A 17,849-nucleotide genomic window follows, 5' to 3' on the forward strand; every position below is an offset into this window, starting at 1 on the left:
TAAGGTTCTCCCCCTTCTTCCCTCCCCCTCAAGGAAACTTTTGATTCAGGGATTGATCCTTTCAAGGTTTGACTTCAGCAACGGCTTATATCTGGGCGCTCCTGAAGCGACTATCAATAAGCTACAATACATACAGAATTCAGCAGCCAGGCTGCTAACAGGTACTCGAGCAAGGTCATCAGCAAAACCAGCCCTTAGAATGCTGCACTGGCTGCCTGTCCGCGAAAGGATAAAGTTTAAATCCCTCTGTATTGCTCACAAATCATTACAAGGCAAGGGTCCTCCTATTTTGAAGGACTTAGTGCTCCCCTACAAAGCTAATAGGTCCCTTCGCTCAGACCATGAGTGTCGAGCCAAAGTCCACAGAGGGAAAAGGGCGCGATCAGGTGGACGGCGGTTTTCCATCAATGCAGCAACCTTGTGGAATTCTTTACCGCTCAAGCTCCGAGCTGAACCTAGCCTTCTTCGTTTTTGAAAGCTCCTAAAAACTTTTCTGTTCCCTCAGGGCCTTTAACTCCACTTTCTGCTTTCAGTAGTCTGGGTTCTGCAGCGCTGGGACGCTCCAGGGTAACCACGCGCTTTATAAATCCGCATCCAATCCAATCCAATCCAATATCGTACGACAATGACCAGATCTCTGAAGAAGTTAAATCATATATGCAGAATCTATATACTGGAAATAATGATAAATCAACCCAAGGTGCTGTTAATTGGCTAGAGGGGCTCTGTCTTCCACAGCTAACTGAGGCGGATAGTTCTCTTTTGAGTTCTGCCATTAAAGAGGGGGAGGTCCATAATCAGTTGAAAAGAATGGCCAAAGGAAAGGCAGCCGGCCCAGATGGGCTCCCCGCAGAAGTATACCAAATAGGCTCTGATATAGTCGTTCCTGTTCTTACGTCTCTATTTAAAAAAATACATCTAGCCTTCTTCGTTTTTGAAAGCTCCTAAAAACTTTTCTGTTCCCTCAGGGCCTTTAACTCCACTTTCTGCTTTCAGTAGTCTGGGTTCTGCAGCGCTGGGACGCTCCAGGGTAACCACGCGCTTTATAAATCCGCATCCAATCCAATCCAATCCAATATCGTACGACAATGACCAGATCTCTGAAGAAGTTAAATCATATATGCAGAATCTATATACTGGAAATAATGATAAATCAACCCAAGGTGCAGTTAATTGGCTAGAGGGGCTCTGTCTTCCACAGCTAACTGAGGCGGATAGTTCTCTTTTGAGTTCTGCCATTAAAGAGGGGGAGGTCCATAATCAGTTGAAAAGAATGGCCAAAGGAAAGGCAGCCGGCCCAGATGGGCTCCCCGCAGAAGTATACCAAATAGGCTCTGATATAGTCGTTCCTGTTCTTACGTCTCTATTTAAAAAAATACATCTAGCAGATGAGCCCATCCCACAAACTTGGTTGGAGGCCACAGTTGCGCTGGTTTTGAAGCCCAATAAGGACCCCCTGATCGTCGAGTCTTATAGGCCAATCTCGCTGCTGAATACTGATAATAAAATCTTTGCAGGAGTACTGGCGGCGAGATTGGCTAAAGTAATCAAATCTGTAGTACACGAGGATCAGGGAGGGTTCATGCCAGGCAGGCAGTTGAACGAGCTGACTTTTCAGGCTATTGCTGCTCTCGATTTTGCTACAGATGGGAAACTTCCTTCAACCATCATAGCAATGGACGCCGCCAAGGCCTTTAACCAAGTTAATTGGTTGTATCTGTGGGAAGCATTATCTAGATTTGGTATTCCAACAAATTTTATAGCATCTATAAAGGCACTTTACCTTAATCCTAAGGCTAAGTTTCTCGTTAATGGCTTACTCACAGATTGGGTTCAAATATCCCGCGACACTAGGCAGGGGTGTACCCTCTCCCCCTTATTGTTCAACTTATACATAGAACCCTTAGTTAGTCAGTTAAGATCTGATGTTTTAATTAAACCTTTTCCTATAAATGATTTAGATTTAAAATTTGCTTTATATGCGGACGATCTTTTAATGTTCCAATCCAGAACCTCCAATCCAGAAGTAGCAATCCCTCGACTTTTTGATCAAGCAGAAGCTTTCGGGGAGATATCGGGTATAAAATTAATAAAGAAAAAACGGAGCTCTTGCAGTGGAATCAGGAGGGTGTACTCCCGGAAGCAAAGCCTCGGATGAGATACCTGGGAATACATCTGGTCCAGGATATCACAGAGACATCTAAAGTAAATCTTGATAGAGTTTATAAGGATATCTGCGGACTCCTGCATCGTTGGTCCGGGCTGTCATTAAATATCTTTGGCAGAGTGAACCTGATAAAGATGGTTATTTTACCGAAGGTTACTTTTTTGTTTAATTCAATACCCCTAACTTTTAGTCCAAAAGATATAGCCAAAATACAGGGGAAAATCGGATCATTTATCTGGAATTCAAAATCGCCCAGAATCTCCTGGAGAAAACTGAGGAGAACATTGAAAACAGGAGGACTTGCTGTGCCGGACATACTCCTTTATTGCCACTCTTTTCATCTTAAAAATTTCCGACTAATGGCCGATAAAGCTGATACTTCTTCCCTGGGTCGTCTATTTCAGGCATTATTGCATGGTATTCCCCTAGGACATGAATTCTTCTTATTTAAATTCGGGGACTCTAGATTTTACAAGAAGGTAAGATTAAAGGTGTTAGGTGCGGCTTTGAAAAATTGGGTATATGTAAGAAAAAGGCTAGGAATCCCGTATTACGCTCCTCAGGCCCCTAGATGGGATTCCCCGGGGACACCAGAATGTCTCAAGGACCAACTGTTGATTCCCCTCAAAGCAGCCGGTATTATGCAGTGGCAGGACTTACTTGATAACTCACAGCTATTGGGGTGGGATTCCCCTTCTAGGCTGACAGGTGGGACTCTTACCAGGTTTAAATACTGCCAGCTATCCGGCTGGTGGTCTACTACATCATGGGATTTTACATCTAACCCTAAATTTGACCTGGTAAATAGAAAGGGGAAATGGAAAAAAGAGATCTCCTTTTGGTATGAGGCCTTAATTGAGAAAGATGAAGTTACAGAACAAGAACTCAATAAGGTGTAGGGGGGGGCAGAAGGTCTGCAATGTAATAACTTATCGGTCCTGTGGGGGGATTCTTTCAGCATGCTAAATACAGTAGTGAAGTCCGTTCCCTTAAAACGGAAACATCTATTCACTTTGTATAGAGCGTATATATGTCCGAAAAAACTGGTAAAGATCATAATCCTTGAATATTGCTGTCCACGGTGCAAATTTTCCGCTGCCGATGATCTGCACATGTTTGTAGAGTGCCCACGACTTATACCCGTTTGGTCTAAAATTTAAGAATTTATAGTGGAAGTTTTGGGCATGCACCTTGTGATTACACCGAGGATGATTGTTTTTGGCTTAGACGTAGAGTATCATCTTAATGATATGAGGTCCAAATTCATCTTTTATGTAATGATTTTAGCTAGGCGAGAAATATGCAAGGCTTGGAAGTCTGAAAATGCCCCTACTTTATTTAATATTATTCTTATTTGAGAATTTTGTAAAGCGCGCAGCGACCCCAACGGGCCGTCCCGGCGCTGAGAACTCTGAAAATAGAGGCCACGGGGTCCGAAATCCAGATTTAAGAGGAAAAAAGATGTGTTTTCAAGGATTTACGGAAAGCAGATTCTGTCTGGCAAGTGCGTAAGGCTAGAGGGAGCTTGTTCCAGTGCTGAGAGGTGCAGACCTCAAAGGTTTTTCCACCTGCACGAGAACGTTTAAAATGGGTAGTTTCCAGGAAATGAAGAGTGTTGGATCGTAAAGTCCTGGAGTTGGCATAAGGTCGCAGAATGTTTTTTTGGTGTGCCGACCCGCTGCCTTTTGATGCTCTGAAGGCCAGTGTCATGGCCTTAAACACACATCTTTTAGCTATGGGCAGCCAGTGCAATTTGCGGAGGTGGGGGGAGATGTGGTGCCTAGCAGGGATATTCTCCACCAGCCGAGCTGCGGCATTCTGGACCGTCTGCAGTTTATGGCAGAGGCCTGCAGTGATACCAAGGTAGAGGGCGTTGGCATAGTCAAGATGGGCTATTATCAATGCCTGGATCACATTCTTACGGCAGTCTGCCGGCAGGTAGTTGATGAGTCGTTTAATGGTCCTGATTTTTGCGAAGCAGGAGGCTGCTACTGTTTGTACCTGCTTGTTAAAGCTAAGTTGGTTGTCCCAACGAACTCCAAGGTTTCTTACCGAGTATTTGGGGGTGGGGGCTAGGCTCAGGTCTTCCGGCCACCACATATTAAAATCTAGAGGGGATGGTGAATTAAAAAATAGGATCTCTGTTTTCCCAGCATTGAGTCGGAGGGAGTTGGCATCCATCCACTTTGAGATATCTCTGAGACAGGATTTCAATGGGTCAAAAGCCGAAGCGGAAGGGGAGTCGAAGGTGAAGAGAAGCTGAATATCGTCAGCGTAGGGGGTGGATTTGATCCCCGTCTGGGCAATCAATTCGGCCAGGGGGGTGAAATAGACATTAAAAAGGAGCGGGCTCAGTGAGGAGCCCTGTGAAACTCCCCATTTAAGTGGTTTGGCAGGGGAAGTGTACGGGGGAGTGAAGACCTGCTGTGTGCGGTCTGAGAGGTAGGAAGAGAGCCATTTCAGAACAGCGTCACCCAGCCCTATGTTCTCCAGCCTTTTCAGCAGGATGTTGTGAGAGACGGTGTCGAATGCTGCTGAAAGGTCCAGCAGCACTAACACCGCCCTTGACCCTCGGTCAAGCGTCCATCTTACCGTGTCAGCCATTTCAACAAGGGCCGACTCGGTGCTGTGGCCTGATCTGAAACCATGCTGGGAGTCGTGGAGTAGCCCATTGGTTTCAATGTAATTGGACAGCTGAGAATGTACCAGTTTTTCCAGGATCTTGGCTGGGGCGGGCAGGAGAGAGATGGGCCTGTAGTTGCTGGGGTCATCTGGATCCAGGTTGGGTTTTTTAAGGATGGGGACTAGGGAGGCATGTTTCCATTTGGACGGGAAACAGCCTGTTCTGAGGGAGTCGTTCCAGATGAGGTTGAGGTGGGGGTTAAGAACGGGTGCAAGATTTTTGTATTGCTTGGCTGGCCAAGGGTCGTTAGGCAAGCCTGATTTGCACTTGAGGAGTTCTACCATGGAATCAGCTTCTGATATAGTGGCAAATTCGAGTAGAGAAGGCTGCAGGGGCGAGGGAGTGATGAGTTCCTCTTTTCGCCCTTCTATGTTAGGGGTGGGGAAGGAGGAGTAGATAGCCTCAATTTTGTCCTCAAAGAATTGGGAGAGTTTGTCGCAGAGCGACTGGGAGGCGGGCTGGGTGCGAGTCAGCGCATTGGGGTTTGTGAAAGATCTCACTATATTAAAAATTTACCTGGCGCCATTGCTGGCTAGTTTGATTCTGGAGGCCAGAAAGTCCCGTTTGTGCTTCTCGATCATTCTCCGGTATTCTTTGAGGGCTAATTTATAGGTGGTTTTACTATCCAGGAAGTAATTTTGTCTCCAGAGGCGTTCGAGGGATTTACCGGAGGCCTTTTTCTGCCGGAGCTCGTCTGAGTACCAGGGTGCAGATGGTGCCGCCCTGAAGGTTTTGGTGGGTTTCAGCGGGGCTAGTGCATCTAGGGCCTGATTAATCCATGCGTCCAGGTTGTTAATCTGTGAGTCCAGGTCAGATGACAATGGGGGTAGGGTTTTTTTTGGATGTTTCAGGAGCGTTTCAGGGGTGATGCGACTCCAGTTTCTACCTGATGATTTGGGGGTGATAACGGGTCTGATGTGGGAGGGAATGTCAATCTCAAAAGGAATAAGGAAGTGATCCGACCAAATGACCGGAGTGGGGGGAGAGGTTCGGATAGAAGGAAGATTGGAGCAGATCAGATCTAGAGTGTGACCTGCTTTATGCGTGGGTAAGGTAATTAATTGGACTAGGTTACAAATAGCTAGCGTAGAGATGAAATTGCTGCTGTGTGAACAAGAATCGTTATTAACGTGGAGATTAAAGTCTCCTAAAGCGGTGAAATTGACGTAGCGTGTGCTAAGCTGGATGAGATAGTCCGCCAGAGCCAGTAGATGAGAGGTGTTGGAATGCGGGGGACGATAGATAAGAATTCCAGAGCAAGAGGAGGAGGGGGAGGTTTGGACGCTGAAGGGTAGGCCTTCGATACAATCAATTTGTTCAAATGGGGGAAGGGTAAGAGTCCATTTGGAATTGTGAATTAGGGCAACACCGCCTCCTATTTTACCGTTGGGTCTGTTTGCATAGATAATGTTGTAGCCCTCCGGCAGAGCAAGGGAGATGGCAGGATTTGTGGTGTCATTCAGCCAAGTTTCCGTAAGGAAAAGCAGGTCCCAGCTGTTGTCCCAAAGGGACTGCCAGATGTCAATGGCGTGCTTACTCAGTGATCTGCAGTTGATCAATTGCCTGAATTATATCATATGCATCAGTGAATCTGACATAGCTTGCGACAGCTCCAGCCAAGATAAGATCTGGGCGGCCCTTGTGGCGTGGCGGACCAGATGAGAGTAATTCCGATGATTTCACCTGGGTACTGTTGGCCCTTGGTCTCCAACCTAACCAAGGGCCTCCCAGTTTAAAAGGTTTGGAGTGGATAAAGCAAACAGTTAAGTCTGGAAGGGGTTTCCTTCTCCATTCTCCTTTGGAATCAAATTTTCCACGCTGGAACATCGCAACGTTGAAAGGAGAGGAGGAGGTTCCCTATCTAGAATACCCACTATTGGTATATGAGGGGAAAAAAAAAAAAGGACTGAGGTTAGTATGCCTCTATCGAGTATATTAAACTCAATTATTTTGTGTGCAAGCTAACTCAGAGGTCACTAGAAACTTCTCGAATAAACAAGAAAGGATTCGTTTCTGACAACCGCAAAAACATGACAACTTTGTTTCCCTTAGAATCGGAACCGTTCTCAGAATCGTGGAAACAATAAATACCAGTTTCACTCAGTCAATCGTGCATGCTTAGTTTCTTCAGAGTTACACAGAAATAGATAGACGGCGTTTCAATAAAAGGATTTATTGAACAGTATTATTTCTCATGCAAGAGATATGAGCTGTTACAATCACAAGACAGAATGCTGATATAAAAATTACAGCCTGATCAGTAAGAAAAAATATTACTGCAATAGCATGGTCTTTTAGCTATGACATATTTCATATAAACATACATAAATAACACTGACTAAAATGTTAATACTCGTCTGGTGCTTCTAAATAGTTCTACCCCAGTCTACCTAACCTAAGTGTAGTACGAGGTAAGAAGTAGGTGCTGTTTTCTATAGTATAGTAAGCTATAGTTTGTTATGCCAAGAGTCCCTCTAGGTTCTAGTCTGCTCCATACCTTAGAATGAGAGAGGTGGAAATCTCTTTCCGGATCTCAATCCCTAACACCCCCCGAAGTCAGGATACTGGAAGCTGGATTCTCTGCGAGCAGGATGACAGCGTCTGGTCAATGCGTCAGGTGGGGATTCAAATTCCTTCCGAATTTGCCGTGGCGAGCCGTATCGAGCTGTGTCGCCGAGCAGTGGTTTGCCATGGTAGGTGAAGGTACATGTATACCTGGAAGGTACTTAGGAATGCTAGCATTGACATAAGGTCGGGCATGGGAAGACGTCATGAATGAACCCTTAGGGTATAGCGCTTCATGCATAATAAATGAGTTTGTTGAGAAATAAATAATCCATGCAAGGAAAGTCCCAATGGCTTAAGGGTCTGGTTTCTAAGAACTCGTGACGTGGGAAGGACGGATGTAGGTGACCATGCCTGTATTTGGATAGCATGACTGATGCCTAAATAAGGACTGGGATTCTATGCCTAAATAAGGGCAATGTGAGTTGTGCCTATATAAGGACATGATTCGGGAAACCTATGTACGGGTATCTAAATCGAAACACAACAGTACTTTCTATCTCTTGGTTCCTGGTTTAGACATGAAATGAGGGGAAGAGAGGGAATGGATGGGAGTAGAATGGGGAGAAGTGGAAGAGGACATAAGGGGAAGGGAGAATAGAGGAAGCAGGTAAAAATGATAGCAAAGGAGCTATGCTGCTGCTCCCTGGTTTATGGTTCCTAGTTCCTGGCTTTTCCTAAATCCTTGCTGCTGGTATAACAAAGAGTGCATTTAAAAAAAGCAGTTAATGGATACCCTGCAAGTCAACTGCGGATTGATTCCGGATTTGATTACATTTTATCATGTATCATTGATATTGTGAAAAATAGCCGAATAGCTGTCTTGTGTTACCCTTCATTGGGAAGGCGTTACATGGGCGGAGCGTGGGTGTTTCCACGCAACCACCCATGTATATTGGCACATTTTGAGATTTACTAATACAAGTAAACCAGGGGAAGTGTAACAAGGAGAACTACCTTCATTTCTTCTACTTTTTTACACCATTGAAGTGTGCTGGAGCATATTTAAAAAGGTGAAAAAGCTCATAGGATCCCTTCCTGCACAAAAATAATTGTGGGCCTAACGCAGGCACCATTGAACCATGGTGCAAGGGTGCCTACATTGGTGCTATGCTGCACTCAGTGCACCAACACAGAGAGAGAGCAGGAATGGTCCATATATTAGTAAATATGGCCCATTACTGCCCTCTCCATTTGATACATAACAGCAAGTTGTATTGCTGTGAAGAGTAAAATCTTGATAAATTTGGTCCTAACTGTTTATTGTGGCATGAAAAAAGAAATGCAAATTAGAAAACAACACAAAGTAGCTGAAATACTAAAAAGGCCAAGAAGTTTTGTGCGCTGCCCGTATTATCTGTGACCAGAAAAGCTTCTGTCCGTAAGTTTAGAAGATGCGAAAAATCAATATTGTTCCATAACTACACCCTACTTTACTTTTGCATTCTGTTTTAAAAAAATCAAACATAGGCTACAACACACATTTCTAATTACATAAAACTTCCATACTGATGAAAATCTCTTAATAATAAATTGTCTAGAACAATAACAAGCACAAGTATTCACAGTACCATTCCACTGCTGTCAGAGTGTACTGACAAACATGGGACTGGGTCAACATCCACAACCCCATTCACACTGTGCTTAAGGTACCCAAAAGAAAATCACCCTCATCCATACAGTAGATAAGGCAGTCCTTCTCCTTCCCAGCATAGACATATTGAAGCATAATTACTAACTTTTGGTGCAATGTATCACAGCAATCAAAGTTGCAGCACTGTGTTTCTTCAAAGAGAGAAAAACAATGCCATAGCCACTAAGACATTGTGCTGTTTATTTCTCTCCTGGTGCTGGCCCACTTTTGGCTGACTTGCACTAATGTGCACACCCTTGCACTACCGTGCAAGGGTGTGTGCCTTCTGTCAAGAATAGGTTTTTTACTGGAAGGCTAGTCTTCCAGTAAAAAAATATGCTTTAATACCTCTCCCATTTTGGATGTCTGCTGTAGAGTACAGCACACATGCAAAGTTGAAAAATGTCAAGAGTTTTCAAACTCGGCACAAATCCCTGACAACCACTTTTAGTAGGTAGACATTTGGGTAAAAGCCCATGTAGCACCCCCTTGATGCACAGTGCTACTTTGTTTTACTTTGGCCAACTTTCCAACGCAAATCAGAATTTTCATTGGATAGCAAATACAACCACAACATTTGCCCTGGATTTACATTACAAAAGTAAATCTTGGCAAGTGTACTTAAATCTCACTCCTCCCAGGGCACTTGATCCTTATGACTAACACTATTCCATTTAGAGCACAGGGTAACGTGCTCTAAATGTCATGCAGGTCATCCTCTGAGTTATATATTTTTCCATTGAGAGCTCAGGGAACTAGTACTCAAACCACTTGCATACATGGCACGTGGTAACTTGCTCCATTTGTACAAATAGTCACAGTCCTTCCACACTGGACACATGGAAACTCAAAGACAATCGTGGCATGCTTCTGCAGCTACAGGTAACTTGTACTCATCAACTGACAACCTCAGAGCTGTCATTCTGAACCAAAAAGAAGATTCCGAAGATATCTGTGGATAACATTTGTCATGAGAGCCATTTGTTGGTAATAACCAATAAAGACCTCACTTTGCAAATGTTATTTAGAAGGAATTTCCTGTGCCCCTAGAGGTCCCTATTTCTATTCTTTCTCACTTTCTAAAGCTTCACACAATTCAAAGCATTGTATTGTTTTGTATCACAGCCTAAGCACCTGACTTTCCAATATAGGTAAAAGGCTTAGTTGGTAGTGCAAATCGATTCTCACCAAACTAAAGAAGTCACAAATCAGTATGGAGAGAAGTTTAGGCTTTTCCCAGGTGGCTGTGTCAAGACAGCTGACCAAATTCTTGTTGTGGTTATCTTTGTTGCCACTTTTCATGTACCCTGGCATATATACTGGGGTTTTCTCACCCTCTCTGGTACCTGCAAATGTAATGAAAACACAATTGTTCAATGAAATCTTCAAAAAAGGTGTCCAGGTTTTCAGGAAACTTACCACAATCTCCTCAATGGCTCAGAAAAGGCTAATGGGGCAGATCTCTTCAATACCAGCATTTTTGATAGTAGGATGCTTCTAGAGCCTCCTTAAGCAGTCATCTCTCAATTCTACCTTGTTGGTGGCATGTGGGGCATGTAGGAGAACAGGTCCAGATTTTCAATGTTAAGACGTGAACTTCGGGCTCATTCTGCAAACAATGCTTGCATTATTTCAGGTAGAGAATGACTGACATGTATGTACAAACTCTTGGCAGCCTTTGACTTCTACTGGCTTGGCTTTCATCAGATTTCATGTAACATTGTGATGTCTTGTCTCTGACATCCCAGCATAGACTACATATCATAAAAGACTTAGGGCCTGTTTCAAAGTTTGGGTGTCAGGTTACTTTGTAACAAATGTGACGGTTATCCCATCCGCCATAATACAAGTGGATTATATATTATGGCACTTGCAATAGTGCAGGCAGGTTTTCCATCATGTTGTGATGGAGTAAACTCTTTACCAATTCTAAATCAGGCCCATAGACTTATCTCCATGCATGCATGTTGAATGCTCCTTTCTACTACTTGTCAACTTGTTTCCAGGAGATGCATTTTTGAGTGCTACTAAGAGTCAGTCAGCCACGTTCATTCTTTGCACATAATATGATCTTGCAGACCACAAATCTGAGTAAAAAAAACAAATGTTTTTTTCCGCAAAACTGCAGACATTGAAGTTACTAGTAACAGCATATCCTATTGCTGGACCTCCGTGCTTTTGTTTTAACGGGTGCTCCTTTAGAGTTTAGAGTTTGGTTGAGCTGGTGCAGCAGCCCAGTTCTCAAATGCTCCTTTCGTTAAACTTGTAGTTTATCAACTCTAATTTGAGGTATTGCAATAACTGGATTACACTGGGGGATGCTTAAATGGCTCTGCTGGTGTAATCCCTTGACCCAGCAGCCCACCCTGGTCCAAGCCATTATTTATCTTTCCTGAACACAAACTCCCACTTTTAAAGTTTGTTATCAGAAAACAAAAGATTTTGCTGAGCCATCACCTCAAACATGCCACCTGGTCTGCAAAGAATCCATATCTTCAATAGAGCTGTGTTGTATTGAGCTTTACACTTCATATTAATGTATCTTGCGCATAGGCCCCTTTGTCTTGCACAGCTGGGCAAGTGGAATCTCATGGCCATGAGATTCCATGTAGTCTTTTGAACGCAAACATTCTCTGTGCTCAGTTGCTTACTGGCCAACTGAGGGAAGGGTCCACTCTGTGTTGTTGCCGCAAATAAAGTCACTAACCTGGGTTCATCAGAGCTTTCTACCTAGTTTCCTTCTCAACAAATTTGGCGACGAGGATGGGACACTGGCAAGTGCAGGAAGGCAGCCATAGCGGCTGAAACTTTTTTGAGTGTATCAAATATGACTGAAATAGTTTTGAGTGTAGGAGGTGAAGATGATGTAGTTGAGGGTAGAAAAAACGAATTGGCCCAAGATAATTTGTAGGATAAATGGACAGTGTGTACAGTTAATGGTGGACTCAGGATCCATGTGCACCATTTTTCCCAGATTGATGTTTGAATAGTTGTGTGGCACTGTATTATAACCCAAGGATATTTCCCCTGGTGGATATCAAGGGGAAACCATCAACATCTTGGGGTTTATGGATGCAGCACCTCATTTGAAGGAAGGGATATACAAGGGAAGGTGTATGTGGCAGAACAGGGTCCCCCAATTTTGGGGTGGGTACACCAGTACGATCTGCATATCATTTTTAATCAAAGAACTCCTTCACAGGTAATGGTGGTGGAAAATGAATTTGATTGCAATATTTTTGATTCTTTCAAACATGTTTTCGATGACAAACTAGTGCTGTTGAGGGGTTATATTCACAAGATTTTTATCAAAAAGGGAGCTGTTCCATTTCAACATAGAATAAGGAGGGTGCCAGTTATTGTTCGGGAAGAGGTATAGAAATGTATTTTAAAAAAATTGCAAGAAGGGATCATTGAACCTGTTGAGGTGTTCAATTGGGCATCTTCTGCAGTGATCATACAAAAAAACTGATAGATATTTAAGGTTCTGTGTAGACTTGAGATCTCTGAACAAGAATATTGTGGTTGATACATTTCCCTTGCCCAACATCAATGAATTGGTTCTTCTGTTAAAGGGGGAGGGAGTATTTTCCAAATTAGACTTAAAGAGCGTGTGACCATCAATTCAAGCTCCACGAGGATTCTAAGCTATTGACAGCTTTTATAACGATGAAATGCACCTTTCAGTTCACTTGTATGCCATTCAGACTGTTGGCGGCAGCAAGCGTTTTTCAATGTATGATTTCTGAAGTTTTTAAAGGTCTTGTTACTTTTTTTGTATTTTCAAGAAAACATATTGATTTTTGGCAAAACCGTAGAGCATCACAACATTGTTTTAAAACACACTCAACATGGACTTACAGAGTGGGTCTTAAATTGCATAAGGACAAGTGTTGTTTTTTTGCAGGAGCAAGTGGAGTAGTTGGGGTATACCTTATCGACTGATGGGGTAAAACCAAAAAGAGAAGTGTTAAAAGCAATTGAATTGGCTCCTGCACGCCAAGCCAAGGAGCAGTTAAGATCCTTTTTGCGTTTTATAGAGTACTATGCTAAGTTTGTACAGAGGTTTGTGTACAAAACAGAATCTTTTAAGTTGTTACTGAGAAAATGACAGAGGTTTACATGGGCACAAGAACAGGAGGAGTGCTTTATATTTAAAAGAAAGAAATTTGTGAGGCAGGGATCTTAGTTCCTTTTGACATCAAGCTCAAGTCAGTCATAACTCTTGATGCAAGAGCAATGGGTGTTGGTGCTATTCTAGCTCAGTAACACAATGGTTGTGAAAAAACTGTATCTTTTGCCTCAAGGACTTTAACGAGTGTTGAAAGAAATTACTCAACTATCGAGAAAGAAGCTTTGGCTGCTGTCTGGGGTGTGGTATATTACTGGATGTATCGGTGGGGTACGCAATTCATCCTGAGATCTGATCCCAAACCACTTGTCAAAATACTTCTGCCTGGTGCTGCTGGTAATGCTCAGTGAGGTTGGCGAAACTGGCTGCCAGAGTCCAAGAGTATTGCTACACTATCGAGCATATTCAGGGTTGGAAAAATACTTAGGCTGACTGCTTGTTTAGAATGATGGTGGATTGGCAATTTGTTGATGGTCCTGTGGTATTTGTTGATGATGAAGGGGAATATGCTTTGGTACACATGTTGTGTTGGAAGGGGCTTGTGCTTACTTAGTGGAAGAGTGGTTTTGAGAAATGGTCGCTGATGAAACTCTAACGGAGGTTATAAACATGGTGTTTTCAGGAAAGAGAAGAGAGAGTTGTGTGTCAGCCTTTTTGTGAAGATTTTGGAGAAGTTTTCCTTGTGTGGGGATAAAGTATTATTGAGAGGTGATAGATGTGTGCCACTGTTGGGTTTGAAGTCCAAACTTATAGGTATGGCTAATGAGGGCCATTTGGTCCAAAGTGTGTCGAAACATCAGCTCAAAGCACAAATATGGTGGCTGGGTATTTATGACCAAGTTACTGCATGGGCTGAGAAGTGGGGAATTTGTAAGGAGGGGAAAAAGACTTGGATTTGGTGCACAATCTGTCATAGGACATATAAATCCTGGGAAAGCTTGGCATAGTGTGTGCATTGATTTTATTGGTTTGATGAGTGGGCTACATAGTGAGTGTAGGTTTGCTTTGGTGGGTGTTTACTCAAGGTGGTTGTGCATAAAATGTATGAAGGAGACCACCACTTAAGCAACTATTCACATTATGAGGGAAATGTTTTTAGAAGAAGGTGTGCTGTCTTTTCTTATAACTGATGATGGTATGCAATTGGTTTCTCATGAAATCGGGACGTTTTTGCAGGAACAAGGTGTCAGGCACCATTGCAACTCTCTTTACAATCCACAGGAAAATTGTATTGGTGGAAGAGCTAACCGATTGGTGAAGGGCATGATCCAAATGGCTGTGGGGTGAGGACAAGATGTAGGGAGAGCAGAAGAGTTGGTGTGGGCGTATCACACCACTGAGCTGGAGGCTACTAAAAAATCCCCATTTCAATTAATGAGGGAAAAAGTTCCGGGTACCAAGTTGGTGCCATCTTGGATGACGGAGTGGGCAGCAAGTAGCGGTGATTGGAAGGCTAGTGCAAATGAAGGATGCTTTGAGTTCAAAAGGTGTGATTGCTGAGGATGATTGGGTGAACATTAAAATGGTCAGGATAGTAAGAGATTTGATGAAATTGAAAGGGCCGTTCAGAGCTGTGTGCATGTGTCAATTCCAAGTTCTGTTGGAAAATGGTGAACAGTGGAATCGATGCTGGGTTGCATCGTATCAGAAAGGTGGCGATTGCCCTATTCAAAGTGTCGAGGAGTGCAGTGGATATATGTTGATGAAAGATGGTGACTTTGTGAGTGGTAGTAGGTGTACAAGTTTCCAGAAATGGGGGGGGGAGTACAAATGATTCCTCATATACTTTTACAGATGTACCTATTTATCGAGGTCAGTGGAGGAAGTGTGAGGGGCCGTAGGCCACCAGGATATTTACGAGACTATGTTTGTTAATATTATGTACATACTGTTATTCTTACATATATGAAGTCCTTAGGACTATGTTTGTTAACCTTTCTTATTCCTGGTTCAACTATTGTATTGCAATGTTTTAATTTGCTGTCATGTTTTTCTTTAAGGTTTTCATTTGTTTTAACCACAATGTTGCAACACACATCTTTCTCTTTAATGTTTTCTTCATTTGTTGTAAGCTGCACTGGTTTAGTTTATATTGTTATTGTATGATGGAGAGAAGGGGATGTGTTGTAGTACGCTTTACACTTTATATTAATTGTACCTCACACATAGGCACTGTTCTCTTGCACAGCAGGGCAAGTGAAATCTAATGGCCATGAGATTCCATGTAGTCTTTTGAAGGTGAATGTTCTCTGGTTGTTTGTTGCTTACTGGCCAGCAGAGGGAAGAGTCTGGTCTGTATTGTTGCTGCAAATAAAGCCACTTACCTATTTTCATCTGACCTGTCTACTGAGTTTCCTTCTCAACAAGCTGCCACAGCGACAGCCCAATTTAAAGGCACAGATATCCATACCTGCCAATTGGGTTTCCCTAAATATGATAGGTGGCCTTCCCGCAGTGGAGCGGTAGCTATTGCTGCTGCTTACCTAGTGGGTTAGCAAGCCATCCACATGGTCCAAATGAGCCCTAAATTGCCATTACAATGCAAATCTGGGAAAATGTTTGTCGATCTTCCTTTATGTGTTATAACTGAATATTGCATAAGGGCGCACTAATTTCACTATGGGGAGTTTCCTCATTTGCTGGTGGTATTTCAAGGGCAAATACGTAAATCTCCACTACCATGCCAATCTTTCCTTCCCATCAAGACCTTTGTGAGAGAACAACAGACTCAGAAGGCCATTGATCTCAAGGGCTGTCTTGCCTCCTGCCAAAGGCGACAAAGGTTGTCCTGATAAAGATTTAAGCGATGAACCATTTTCCCCTCCCAAATCCCTCCTCAGAAGGGTTTTGTGGCTCACTGGTACAGAGGTACAGAGTTCAGTACTGAAAGTGTCCACCAAGATTATGGGGAGAATATATGTTTAGACTAGGAGGCTCAGGAGATGTAAATGGTGGTTTACAGACCAATGCTAATCCTTTGAGTGCATATTATCACAGTAAAAACATTTTGTAACTGTTTCTTACAAATTATCCTATGCATGTTGCTGCAGGCATCCCAGTTCATACTGCCCAAATATTAACATTTCTCCAACGATCAACCCTCACTAAGCTTGGGTCCTCGGCAACACAACTTCTCAGGAACTCACAGTGTTCTTATGTCTTTCAGGTGCAGCTGTTGGCAGAAAGGTCAGAAGCTATGAGGACAAAGATCTCCAAGATGGTGGTTGTGATTGTCTTGCTCTTTTTAATATGCTGGGGTCCCATCCAACTGTTTATCCTTTTTCAAGCCTTTGACTCCACCTTTCAGAAGAATTACAAAACCTACAAGCTCAAGATTTTTGCTCACTGCATGTCCTACTCTAACTCCTCTCTCAACCCCATTGTGTATGCTTTCATGGGGGCGAATTTTCGGAAGTCTTTTAAAAAGGCCTTCCCTTTTATCTTCAAGCAGAGAGTTGGGCACACCACTGGTGCTGCAGTAAACACGGAAATGCACTTCTTGTCCTCTGGAACCTGATGGAATACCCACAAATATCAAAGTAGGGCAGAAAAGCCAGCTTTTTGTTTTGTGACACTGCTCAGTAGATCATAAAGTGACTATCAGCAACGTTTGCAAGCCCTTCTGGGATGTTATTTTGGAGGTGGTACACATGTAATTACATCAACAGTATACCACTTTGAATAACAGGGAGGACGCAGCTATATATATCATCGATAAATATTGTTTGATTTTGTCTCTCATGTAACCACTTCAAAGTGGTGATTTATGCAACGTTCTTAGTGTGTATTTGAAGTTTATTGTGTGTTACATGTTGCCTAGAAGCCGCTTCATGGTGAAATAGCACAAAGATGAAGTAAAATGATGGCCATTAAAGGGGTTGAATTCTTGAAGCATGTTCTGAATGGTTCTGACTATGGACCTTATTTATAGTTGGAAGGATAAGTTGCTCCATCACAAATGTGCTGGACAGCCCGACTGGCTTATTGTAGGTGCATTGTATCCAAATTCATTTGCAATAAGAGGGACAGGATATCCGTCATGTTTGTGACAGAGAACCAATCCGCCATATTCTAAATCAGGACATATGAACGGCCATTAGCATTGTGAGCCATTAGCAAATCAGCACTGAAACTGTGGGAGCTCTACTCGACCGGAAGTACATCAACATGCACAATTAAGAAACAGGTGGCATCAACAAGCAGAATTATGAAACAGATGAGTGGAGTTAACTTCAAGTTTGAGACTAGTTTCAAGTAACTAGGAAAGGGCGTATGACAAAAGAAGTCCTCTCAAATCATCTACAATGGGAATGCTGTTGTATCTTTGCAATCCAGCACAGCGAGGCCAATGACTTTATCCAATGAACCATCTCCAGAACGGTCGTAGATAGTTCAAAGACTGAATACAGTACAGAGCCTCCATGCTCGGATAATTAATTTGCTTCTGTTCGTCCCTGGTAGAAGACGTAAGGCTATATTGTGCACGGCTGGAAAGCTACATTTTACTTTCACATTTTCTCCTGGCAAAGACTTTACAGCAGTCCAACACCAGCAAGCAATCACCCCAGTTTTAACAAGAGGTGGTTTTATGGATCCCAGGTTTGACGAGTGATTTCTGCGAGTTCTAAGGCACCCTTCTTCTTTTTGTTAATGAAAAGCGACAGATTCA

At 43.0% G+C, this 17,849-nt stretch overlaps 1 protein-coding gene across 1 annotated transcript in view; it reads left to right on the forward strand.

Annotated features, from left to right (window-relative positions):
• Positions 1-16,697, forward strand: part of LOC144820205 (G-protein coupled receptor 54-like) — a 773,746-nt gene extending 757,049 nt beyond the window's left edge. The window contains exon 5 of the mRNA XM_078677813.1: positions 16,347-16,697. Within this exon, the coding sequence (XP_078533939.1) occupies positions 16,347-16,697 (351 nt within the window). The remainder of the gene's footprint in view (positions 1-16,346) is intronic.
• Positions 16,698-17,849: the final 1,152 nt, after the last annotated feature.

Source organism: Lissotriton helveticus, chromosome 2_1 (assembly GCF_964261635.1).
Source record: "Lissotriton helveticus chromosome 2_1, aLisHel1.1, whole genome shotgun sequence".
NCBI lineage: Eukaryota > Metazoa > Chordata > Amphibia > Caudata > Salamandridae > Lissotriton > Lissotriton helveticus.